Source organism: Triturus cristatus, chromosome 6, assembly GCF_964204655.1.
Source record: "Triturus cristatus chromosome 6, aTriCri1.1, whole genome shotgun sequence".
NCBI lineage: Eukaryota > Metazoa > Chordata > Amphibia > Caudata > Salamandridae > Triturus > Triturus cristatus.
Window position 1 is genome coordinate 1,618,263,131 of NC_140589.1, and position 13,012 is coordinate 1,618,276,142.

Here is a 13,012-nt window from a genome sequence, read left to right on the forward strand (position 1 = left end):
ATCTGCAATAGTGAGAAGTAAATAACTAAACATTTAACACATACTCTAAAAGTTCATATCCCTTTCCTGGAAAATCTGCTCTAAATAACTACCTAATCATTATTCATACACTGCATCTTTGGTAAAACATAAATATATTCGTTATGGGCTTTAGACAGCTGGGAAGCTTAAAGATAACCCTGGTTAGGTCATTTGTGTGTACACAAAAAGAACAAAAAACAAGGATCAAATTACGAGGCAACAATTAGAAATGTGCAGGCTGGCTAAAGATCAAATTCCAAACATTTTCTCTTTGCAGAAAGTGTGATTAACGAATACTGCGGTTAAGTCTTCTGTCAATGTTTCTGTGTGCCCTGCTGAGGATACTAGTGTGTGTTTCCAGGATGGGTAGAGTGCAGGGGCGTTGAGGGGTTTTAGGGTGCTCTGCCCATAGTCCTTTTGAAGTGCCTCGAGTGATGTGCCACTGGTGGACTTTCCAATTGCCCGGTTGCCAATGGTTTAACTAACAGCAATTGCTGACACATGAGAGGGCCTTGAAGAGTTTTCCCTCGACCTTGTGAATTTCTTCGGTTTTGACCAAAAATACTGGCAACCAGCCAGTTTCTGCTTTCCAGAAAGGACCAGAATTCTGTCATGTCGCCGACCTCCGCATAAGAGATACACAACATACTGTTATATGAGACCCATGGTCGGGGGGAAACAATACACTAATATGCGGGGGGAGGTCTGTACACCTCAGAACAACATAAGTAAAAAAATAAATAATGTAATGTAATGTGTAATGTAAAATGTACTTCTATAGCGCTACTATCACTCCAGGGAGTATCTTGGCGCTCACCCAACCCAGATGGACAAGTTGGAGGGAAGAGACACAATTCACGCTAAACACTACATATTTACACCATTGCTGTGCAAGCTGCATCGGTAAGGGAAAATACCCAAGTTTTTAATGCCTTCCTGTACTGGGTTTCATGAGACAAGGATCGTAAGGAGAGAGGAAGCTTATTCCAGGCTTTGGCACCCAACACAAAAAGGGATTTGCCACCTTTAGTTGTTAGCTTGAATCTGGGGATTACAAGCAGATTCTGACCCACAGACCTTAGGCAACGTACCGGATGGTATCGTCTAAAGCCATTACGCAGGTATTTAGGTCCTTGATGATGGAAAGCCCTGAAAGTGATTAGAAGGATCTTAAAAAGAATCCTTTTGCCAATTGGAAGCCAATGAAGCGCATTCAGCGCTGCTGAGGCCGATGACTTACGGGACCAGCGTAGTACTAGGCGGGCCGCTGCATGTTGGACCATTTGTAATCTATGAAGTACCGATTTATTGGCTCCAGCATATAAGCTATTACAATAGTCCAACCTGGAAGTGATTAGGGCCACTGCGACCGTTTTCCTAGCTGGCAACGGAAGAAGATCAAAAAACTTCCTTAATGCTTTTATTATGTGGAAACATGTGCCAGCTACGGCAACCGCTTGTTGTTTAAAGGACAGTTGGTTATCAAACTTGATGCCCAAATTTCGGGCCAATGTGATGGTATTAGGGGGGGCTTCTGCATCATCAGGCCAACAGATTTTCGGGGAAAACAAATTTTGCTTTCCAAATGGCAGGATTTCCGTTTTTCCAGCATTACATTTAAGGTGATTGTCAGTCATCCAATTGAATGTTGCTGCTAGGCACTCGTTAAGATTTTCCTCAGCGCCAGCCCGCTCCCTGTCCAGTACTAGGATAAGCTGAGTATCGTCAGCATACGAGATTGTACTGATCTGAAAAGAAGTGATCAGTTTTACCAGGGGAACCATATACAGATTAAAAAGTATAGGGCTTAGACTCGATCCCTGGGGGACTCCGGAGCTGAGGACCTTAGCTTCAGATTGGTAATGACCCAGCACTGTGATTTGGCATCTGTCCCTAAGGAAATTTCTAAGCCAAGCCAGAACCACCCCATCCACTCCTGCGGCAGCCAAACGGTCCACTAAGATGTTATGTGAGACCGTATCAAAGGCTGCCGACAGGTCGAGTAGAATTAGAACAGCCTTCTTACCCTGGTCAATGGCCATACGAAGGGTCTCTGCTGTAAACAGCAGGGCAGACTCAGTAGAATGATTTGACCGGAACCCTGACTGATTTGGATGTAGAATATTATTTACTTCCAGGAAGCTCATAAGTTGGTTATTCACGAACTTCTCTGTCAGTTTGGACATCACCGGGAGCAAGGAGATCGGGCGTAAGTTGGAAAGGGTGGTTGGATCGGCTAGTGCCTTTTTCTGGAGCGGCTTGACAGCAGCGAGCTTCCAGTCGTTGGGGACATCTGCCGTAGCTAAGGATGAGTTGATGATACCATTGATGATGGGATTAATTGCTACTACTAGGGTCTGTAGGACCAAGGGAGGGCATGGATCAAAGGGGGATCCGAATTTGCTAGCAAGAATAGCTTTAGAGGTATCTTCGAGGGAAACAGGAACAAAAGTATCCATGCAATTTGGGGACTTCATCCTCTCCGTTCTTTCAACAGCTCCTAGGATGGGGGACACTGGGGGAAAAGTCCTCACAATATCAAGAATTTTGCTCTCAAAATAGTCTGATATTTCATTGCAGAGATTTTGAGATGGTGGGATCTCCTGCAAAAGGACTGATGGATTCATAAAATCCTTAACTATCTTAAAAATTTATTTTTGCTCTTGGGCTGCCATAGCAATGGCCTGTAAATAGTGAGCTTTTTTAGCTGACTTTATGCCTGCATGGTAGTTTCTTCTAGCCTGTTTGTAGGTATCGCGGGCAGTGACCTCATAGTGCCTGCGCCATCGCCGTTCCAATACTCTTAGATTTCCCAATTCTGATCTCAAAACAGGTGAGAACCAGGGGGCCTTCCTTTTATTTTTAGTAGAAGTAGGATTCTTAAAGCTGGTAGGGCCTAATCGGTGACCTGCCGTGGTTATCCAGTCACAGAGATTTTGATTATCTGCAGAGGTGTTACCTGTTAACACCGGTATGCTAGTTACAAGAGCATCGATCACATCAGATCTACTAGGTAATTTCTTCCAGTTTGGTTTGCAGATCAAATTAGATGTTATGGTATTGTTTATAATGGTAGCCAGAGTTTTATGATTTAATGAAATATGAAACGGAATGAAGAAATGATCGGACCAAATCTGAGGATAAGGAGGTTTAACTGCAAGCCTAGTGGAATTGGAGCAGATGCAATCCAATAAGTGGCCTCCTAAGTGTGTATGTTGATGGGTCAAAAGAGTAAGTCCAAGTATATTAATGATATCCATAAAGCAATCAACTCCTGGAGCTTTGGGAGAATCAAGGTGTAGGTTTAAATCGCCCAGTATAGTAAAGTTGAAAAATCTGAGCGCTAAATCACTTAACACTTCTCCCACAGTTTCTAGAAACTCCTTCGGGGGACCCGGAGGGCGATAAATAAGTGCACCCGAAAAGGTGAATGAGTCATGGATACCCAAGGAAAAGGCTAGCGCTTCCGCTCCTTTAATATCAGCCAATTCATGGGAAGAACATTTTAAGGGGCTGCAATACATAATAGCAAGGCCCCCTCCCCGTTGTTCGATTCTATCCAGACGCTGGATAGAAAAGCTTTGCGGGAGGGCTATGGCTAAGTCAGGATTACACCAAGGCTTAAGCCAGGTTTCTGTAATCAAGAGCCAGTCGAGCTCATTGTCAATAATTAGATGGTGTATGTTCTGGGCATTTTTACAAAGCGAACGGGCATTGATGAGACCACCTCGCAATACCGGAGAATTAGGAGATATCTTAGTAGTAGAATCAGAAGATGACACAACGGTATCTTGCTCACAGCAAACGGGGTCAGGCTGGTTGCCAGGGTCTGAGGCCTTATGGCAATCTGAATAAGGTACAGTACTTGACGGTATGGGTGCGGACGACATACCTGTAATGGTGTGGAGTAGATTTTAACTCATGCGAGGTCTCCCGCCTCCGCGCCTCCTTAGCGCTGACGGGCGCAGACGGGCAATAATAATAATAATCACTGCCTATGGGGTCCTGTCCTCACACAAAGGGTATGTTAAAAAGGACAGACTTCAGGAACTTGGCCTGCAGCACTTGGGAAAGGTTTGACAGACCTTTCATACCCAAAACACCCACAAATCTGTTAGATTCATAGTTCAGAAGCGCGTGCTTGTCTGCATGAAGATTGTGGATTACAATGGAGAGCCTTCCATTTTGTTCCAGATACATCTTGAAACTAGGTCTTAGTGAAATGATGCCTGTTTGTTTCAACTGGTACTTTTATTTAACCAATGGAATTTCCCTTGTGTGTTTTTTTAACCCTGTATGCTGTACCTTAATCAAAACAAGTAGAATCCCGTGGAACTGGTCTACTTGGATTTCCACCATTGATGGCACAAGCAGCAGGCGCCTCACTGCCAGCGCATCTTGAATATCAAATCAAATGTACACAATGTTCAAACAAAGTAAGCACCAAACACATGATGGCCGTGCCACAGTACGCTGGCCTACAGCAGTAAAGGGATGAGCTGGTTTACAAGGCCGGGTGAGGCGCCCTGCTTCAGCCCTAGGCACTTGCTGTTCTGCTAACAGTTAATCAGCTCTGGCTTCATAACCTTAAACTCACCTGAGGATAACAGTTTGTGTGTGCGTAAGAAGCTGATTGTCAGGCGCATGATGGACGCCTTGTCCAGGTGTGCGCTAATACTGTGGGGCAGAGGCAGCTGATGGGCCAGCTCGTAGAACACCTCTGTCTCCTTGCTCCGCCTGCATCTCGCGGCATCTCGAGATTTCTCCTTGCGTCTTTCGGAGTTGTTTCTGGGAAAAAAAAGATAGGATACATTTTTACAATATCTCCTAGCAAGCGCAGCCTTTTGAGCGGGTGTGCAGCAGTTGTCAGAGCAATATTTTTATCAACTAAAACCAAGCACAATTTTTCAATAGATGGCATATTCAGACTTGCTATTTCCTACAGAATGAAGCCTATGATAAGACAACTATGCGTTGGACCGATGTGAGTCAAGAAAAACTCTATGGCACGCCTCCCAGTGCATGTCCCGTATGGGAGACAGTGTGTGTCATATTGCTCCTGCAAGCTGCAAAAATAGTCCCATTGCTAGTAAGAGCGGAAGGATGTCAGTCAGTTCATTGGGTGCGGACAAAATTTGTGGCAGCTTTGGTGCAACTTTTTTGTGTCCCATCTGAGTATTACACAGGAACACGCAAAAAAACCTATTTGTAGCAGAGTCACAACAAAAAGCACGTGAATGCATTAAACTGAAAAAGGGACATGCAAATGGCTAATAATGGAAAAACAATATTTTGAGTCTGAAACAAGACGATGAACACAGTCAAACAATATACTGGGAACATCTGAGATACCTTGATTTTGATTGGACAGATTGTGACGGAAAGGTATACGAAAACATACAAGCGCCTACACTGAATGTTGTTTGTGTTGCTGATATCTATAGCGCTTTATAAATAAAGTTGTAGTGAGTTAGTAAATTCAGACCAAGATAAAGGCTAGAATACTATCAAAGTAAGAGGTTGTCTGCCCTCTTTGAGATGTCCGAGTTTTCCCAACATGGAGAATCTAAATGTATTTTATTGATCTGACTATGATGTAACTTAGACCCAGGTGTTCCCAACCAACTGACACAAAGCAAAAAGCTGATTAAGTAGCCTGTACCATTACAACACAATCCTGGAAAACAATAATACTTCACAATTTAAAAAAATGAAAAACTTAACTAGAAATTCATTCTAACTAAGCATTTCCGTTGTAGCTCCACAATATCATTTCATGCAAACTTATTGAATCACTTTCACCTTTACTTGGGAATAAATTAACGAAAATTGGTGGAAAAAATCGTGTACATTTTCAGAACCAAAAAACAGGACGGCAGAGACATAGAAGTGGGACTGGATGTTAGCAGCAGCCATGGAGCTGAAGAAATACAATTCTGCACCCCATCACAACAGGAGGACCATGAGCTACATCCCACAAACATACAAAAAAAAGTCAACGCGTAGGAATGAGAAAAAACACCACTGTTTTAGAGACTGTGCACTTTGTTCATTTTAAAATGTTGTGCCGTGCCAAAGAACGAGAATGGCGAGCTTACGTTCGCTCACGGCGTATACGAGCAGTGCCATCTGTCTGGTTTTCTTTGCATTCTGGGACTAGTAGTACTTTGTTTATAAAGTTAAAACAAGACTACAAGTATCACAAATCAAATGATAAACAGGAATGAATACGCTTCAATGTGTGTTTCTAGGAGCAGAGAACATGGTGGTGAAGAGGTGTCCATAAATCCATAATGGGGACTATTTGTTTTCCATCCTAGACCCTTTACTGACAGTATATATAATTGTTTGCTAACCTCTGTCAGCTGAACTCCATAGTGTGAAAGCCTTTCTTCCCCATGTTTTGATGTTTCCCTCAGTCAGTCTGCTGAACCTGGGTGCATCCAAAGCTTACACCCATTACTGAAGACTGCTGTGCTGGGTGAATGAGGCAGGCAGCACAGGAGGTGACTAATATATTTAAGGTCTGTACAAGGTGTGATATGAGAGCCGGTGAAGATGGGAGCTTGCATGACAGCGTAATTAATAAGCACACTCACCCAACCCTTTCTTGAGAAATAGGGCATGTCGTTTTTTAGTAAGTGCCGGGAAGCCCGGATAGTTCTTGAAAGACTGGGACTGTCCGGGAAATCTAGAACGTCTGGTCACCCCAAACTTTAGTGAAGATTCTGAATTACTTATTCTGAAGCCCCAATTACGTTCTTGGGGCATATTTACCAGGTAGAACACCTTGAGGTGTTTTCATTAAGGTGTAATGTTGTGGATATATTCCTGGTAAATGACCTAGAAATCATAAAACGACGTGGAGAGCAGTGCAGAAACACAGATGTATGCTGCAATTCCCCTTTCTGTAGAAGAAAATTCCTAATCAAGCGGTAATACCACACTCAGACATGAATGCAACATCTTTAAAGTGGTGATGCCGTGGTGCTCTACACTCAAAACAACATTCCGCCTATCTGCAATAGTAGTATGAAGGGCAAACATTGGGCACCCTTGCCTTTATTCAGATAACTTCAAACCTTAGTTATCTAGATTTGTACAAAGCTAACCCAAGGCTGCAATTTAATAAATTATTTTGAAAGGTCGGTGCTTTATCCTGGTTTCTCAGCCACCCTTGGGATCAACCCCCATGCAGCGGATGGGGCAGTTGGGAGTTTGCTAATAATGGTGTAACGTATGCAAATGTTTTAAACAACTAGCACACAAAATTGAACCAAGAATCAAACCCACAGAAATATGATTTCAGGGTGCCAGAGAACTGCTTCAAAATCAACGTAACATTGTCCAGTTAACCGGTCACTTTGCTTTTGTAGTCTGTAAAAGGAGGAGACCCAGATGAGGGTCACTGAAAGAACAATGTCTGCTCCAACTGGTCTCCTAGGTGGGGTCACAACCAGGGCATTGCTGGTGATGGAAATGGTCTGGTACTTTGTGTTCCCGAAGAGCCCCAAACTTGGGGCCATGGACCTATGGAATCACGACTCAGACTACAGCCAAGAGTATTCATAGAACTCGCCAGTTCCCAGTAGCAACTAGGAAACTGCTACCTAAAGTTAGCCGGCCAGTTGTGTATTTAAACATTTTAATCTCTGGAACCATAAAGTATAGAAAGATATTAAACTGGATCTGGAGTAAGGCTGACTAGCCTCATCCACTTGAGCACTATCATGAGATCCAGGCTGAAAGGGAAAAACTCTTGTGCCTCTTTTGGGAAAGAGAATGGGAGACATAGACCCTCAAAAGGCCACACTATGGTGTTACTAATTGAATTGCTATGTTTAGCTCAAAGGCAAGCTTTACTTGCCGCAGTTGATTAAAAAACAGAAGTTATCCATGGCTCGTTGCAGAATTGTGGGGTATATGAAAGTCTTGCATTTTTTAAAATCAGAATGTAGGAACTAAATTTCTGGCTCATATTCACAAAATGCCCCCCGTAGTTATTTATTGGTTTATAACTACGTACGCCATTGCCAAAAGATGTCTTCTGTCCTAGTAGATTCCCAATTCGTAATTGGAAATAAAGAGACAGAATGGGTAATTATTCCATAGAACTATTTACAAAGATAGAATCTAGGTTAAAATTATTTATACTTGACCTCAAATTTCACACTGGTTCAAGGACAGAAATGCATCACAGCAAGCATGTTCCTGCATCCCGTGTCAGTAAATTACCACACTGAACATATTCATAAGGTTTCTGGATTTGAGGCCAGATGTGTGAAGCAATTTTTCAGTCATAAAAGCTGCGATTCGGAGTTTGTGTCCAAAAACAGTTTTTAGCAATGCATGAAACTTATTTTAGGAGTCTATCTTTTTACCCACTCATAAAATGAGGTTCAAAATAGATGAGGAATTCCTCATTGGAAAGCGGGTGTTGTGGGTGTCCCTTCCAAATAGTCATTTATATTCATATGTATCAATCGTTTATGATCTAAATAGTGGTTGTAAACCTTTGAAAAGCTACGGACCCCCATTCCCATTTCTGAATGTTAAAAAAAAGTTTATTGGGATCATGGATACTGCTTACTTTAAAACAAACTAAAAAAGGAAACGGTCCTAAGATGCTTGTTTCTAGTCCAGGGAGGACCTAGCCTGGCAGTTCGGACTGGACTGTTCCCATCGGGTGCAGGGTCAAGACTGATTTGCATATGGCTGGGTCCAAACTGGAATGGCATGGTGAGCAAAGAAAACAATGGATTTAGGCCCAGATCTCTGTACTGGGGTGAATGTATGACATTGTCTGCATTCTGTCCATCAATTGTTCTTTTTGCATTTGTCACCCTGAGTGGGACGGTTATGCCCAGACGTGGGTCCTGTGCTCTCCATGCCACTGTAGTCAAGCTCTCCTGGCTGATGAGGGCTGAAAGCCCGAAACCGGTCCTAGGATGCTTGTTTCCAGTCCAGGGAGGACATGGCCTGGCAGTTTGGGCTGGACTGTTCCCATCGGGCACAGGGTCAAGACTGATTTGCATATGGGTGGGTCCAAACTGGAATGGCATGGTGAGAAAAAAAACGATGGATTTAGGCCCAGATCTCTGTACTGGGGTGAATGTATGACATTGTTCTGCATTCTGTCCATCAATTGTTCTTTTTGCATTAATGGTAGCTTCAGACTCTTCTTGATGCAGAACTGAGATCTTGTACAGATACAGAGCAGTTTCCAGAGTGGCGGGTCGGGCCTTTTCTTGCGGATACTTCACTGTCTGCCTGCTTTATTTCACCCTATCCATCATAGGTTGTTGTCGCACAGCACTTACACGATGGTGGGTACTGAATAGTTACAGAATATTTAAGCAACAAGAGAAAGGTCTACTGACAATTTTCTTAGAGGAAACAGATAGCCGACACTGAGTTCCCCCAGCCTGTCATCCCTTCGGAGAGGCCCTATCTTCAAAGCAGTTCCAACCTGATTGGCATGAACAGATATCAAAAACTCTTCGCTTTGTTTGTAAGGCAGCAAATCATTAGCATACATACTCATAGAGTGCAATCTCCACTGCTGAGTGTAAAAAGCTGAATGGAGGTACTAACATAGACAAAAGAGAAAGCTCACAAAGACTGGACCACCATTTCACAGATTTTGAGCCACCTTCTAATGTAGCATCAGCGAGCGGAGACTCGAGGGGATCGGGATGAGATTTCAGCCTGTGCACATCGAGTGGGTAAGTGAGAAGGGAAAGACACAGCAACCTCTTCTGTATTGGGCCTGGTGGATGGTGTGAATTGGGATGCTCATTATGAAGGGGAGGCAAGGTACACTGTTGCGAAATGTACCTTCAGATCTGCAGCAGAGATGAGGAAACAATGGACCCAAAATCCATAAGTAGGGCTCTGTCTTTGAAGTCAGTTGGATTATAGAACAGCTGACCTCACAGGCTCATAAAAGTGAACTCCTAACTTCCACATACTTTGGGATAGCCACACCTGTCAATGTCTCGATTACACTAAACCAAGCAATTCTATGAGAATGACCTACTAGACTTCAAAAAATGGTGGCGCAACTGGTTCAAGTTCTGTAAAATGGAGATGATTTAGTACATTTAGGCAGCAAATTGTCTCAAAACATAGTGCCTAAATCAAATAGACAAGTAAAAGGACATCTCACCAGCTTCGTACATGCGGCAATTGTCTGATTCCAGACTGGATTTATAAGACTTTTCAATCACAGATTCTGATGTGCAGAAATCTCACTCTTAGAACTGTAATTCCAAAAGTGACACAACATTTTTCAACACACCCAAGGAATCTATTTGGTAACAATGAGGACATGCAACGTATTTTATCCTTTTTATATATTTTGCAATTGTATGCCTCTCACAAAACATGTTGTGAATTTACAGTGGGCTTACAGCCCACCAAGAGCTTACCATTGGTCAGCTTTATGGTAACACGTTTGTTTGCTGCTAATTCAATGGCTAGCCTTCCTCTTCTTGTTGTGTCTGTCCCTCCCCTGGAGCATAAACTCTTTGCAATCCTTTTCACTGACTGACTTGTATCGTTCCATTGCTCACATTTAGGGAACTACGGGGCATATGTATCAAAATCTCCATTTGCAAATCTCAAATAGCGATTTTTTGAGAATCGCTATTTGAGAATTGCAAAACGGGATGTATTTAAAAATTCGCACATATTTTGCGAATTCTTAATATTCCTCAATTGCGATTAGCAAATTGCGAAATCGCAATTAAGGAATACCTTCCCATTCATTCCTATGGGCCAGGAGGCCCATAACAATTAATGGGAAGTCATTCTCAAATTGCTAATCGCAATTTGCTAATCGCAAATTGAGAATAATTTCAAAGGTGCAAGGGTGTCATGATGACACCCTGATGCACCCCTGAAATTAGCATGTGTGCGCATATGGCGCACATACATGCCCTAAGGGCATGTATGTGCGCCACATGGCACTTTGGAAAAATGCCAAAAAGTGCATTTTTCAAAGAAATCGCAAATTACCACCAACTTGAAGTTGGTGGTAATTTGCGATTTCTTAAGGAGAAATCGCGCAACTTGGGTGCGTGTTACATAGCATTTAAGGAATCGCAATTTGCGATTCCTTAAATGCTTACGCAAAATTAAGGAATCGCAAAATTAGCGATTCCTTAATAATGCGATGCAAAAATGGCTTATACATCTCATTTTGCGATTTTGTATTCGCAAACGCTGTTTTTTTGCGAATCGCAGCGTTTGCGAATCCAAAATCGTTTGATACATATGCCCCTACTTTCTTGTTCTCTCAGCACTCCATGAGACAACAGGTGGGTTTTAGCTCTCTCCACTGTGTACTACTTTGCTCAATTTAAACATCCTTGGAGCTGTGTTGCTCCCAACCCCTGGCAGCTTGTTTGTACAATCACTGCAATAGTTTTTTTTTTTTAGAGGTGTGGCGGAAGAGCAAACTTTAAGAGTTGTTTTTGTTTTAAGTCCTGCATTTCACATATAGCATGAAAGTACAAGCTTTGGCATGCAAAGCCTTTTATGGTACTGGGGTAATGCAATCTGCTTCACTCACTCACCTGGTGCCAGAGGCAGAAGATGTACTTCGCATGATATTTCCCCTGGAGGCCAAGAAATCTGCTCTCTGGGCTACTACAGAGGACCAAATGGCTAAATAGTGTGAAAGGTAAATTAGGGTCCTTCCTCATTTTTTTAAAATTATGTTCTGAGTTTCCGTAGTGAAAGGTTTTTGAAAAACAAATCCTTAATTTCATAACGATTGGAAACATTGAATTCTGTGTACAGTATTGAGATACCAGAAGATATATGTCTGCTTTTTCTCCAATATTCTGAAATGTTTTTTTCTTTTATTTTATAAAAATAATACAAAAAGGCAAACATTGGGAAAAAACAACAGCTTGGCTTTCGCATTAGAAAGGCTAGCCCTACTTGCTTTGCCAGTGGTTGTTTTGTTATTTCCGTTTCATCGGAAACAGGGCAAAGCACAGCGCAGCCGCCCCAATCTGACCTGTGCATGCTAGAGATGTCTCTTTGTCTATTCACTCGCCGTGGGTACTTGCTCAACAACTATCATCACTGTTTAATTGCAATTATAAAAGCACAATTATATTTGCATCAGGAACACGTGAACAGTCATGAAATTACAAAAACCTGGCAAGGGCTCAGGTGGCACAGAGCAGCTCCTGACAACTGAGAGACTTCAACTATGAAGAATGAGATCTCTGATTGGGTACAGGTAAGGGCCGCTCAGCGGCACCGGCCTATGTGGACATGCCAGTTCTTGCATGAGCGCAGCACGCACAGGTAAGGCAAGATTCCTGAACAGCCAGCCAGAGCGTGCTTACGTCATCACTGTTGAGTAAACAAGGAAGCAACCTGCATTGGACCAGCATTTCCAAGAATCTAACAGGGACACTGTAGTTGGGAAAATACCTGGAATGCTACAAGCTCTACACACTCCGGCTTTTGTTTTCTTAGAGGAAGGGATTTAGTGTCCTTCTGTATACAATAATTAACATGAGGAAGAATAATGGCTGCGTCTTCTTGTTTATTCTCTTACCAGAAAGAGTGCCATTGATTAAATCATCTGATAAATATTAGGTTTGAAAAAACTTTACCAAACTTTTTCTATAAAATATCTAAATCTTCTGAAGGTTCAAATGTGTGAAGTGTTGAGAAATGTATTTGCACGTAGTGAACCCGCTGGGGAGTTTGAGGCTATACTTCATAACTCATCACGTAGACACAGTGTAGGGTTGATAAAACAATTGAAAGGAGGCAGCTTTATCTTACTGGCTTTAAATTTGTGATGAATTCATACTAGAAGCCATATTACATAAAGTGCCCCACTTTTTCAACCCAGAGGGCACTTTGGTATCACAGGTGATGTAGACGCCTCCACAGGCCTTTCTAGAATGCAGATGATGCTAGCACACATGTTGTGTGGATGTGATCCCAAACATTGCCTCTG

The 13,012-nt window shown here is 42.5% G+C and overlaps 1 protein-coding gene across 1 annotated transcript in view; it reads right to left on the reverse strand.

Moving 5' to 3' along the window:
- Nucleotides 1-13,012, reverse strand: part of EPAS1 (endothelial PAS domain protein 1) — a 297,631-nt gene that overhangs the window by 141,883 nt on the left and 142,736 nt on the right. The window contains exon 2 of the mRNA XM_085612765.1: nt 4,619-4,809. Within this exon, the coding sequence (XP_085468891.1) occupies nt 4,619-4,809 (191 nt within the window). The remainder of the gene's footprint in view (nt 1-4,618; nt 4,810-13,012) is intronic.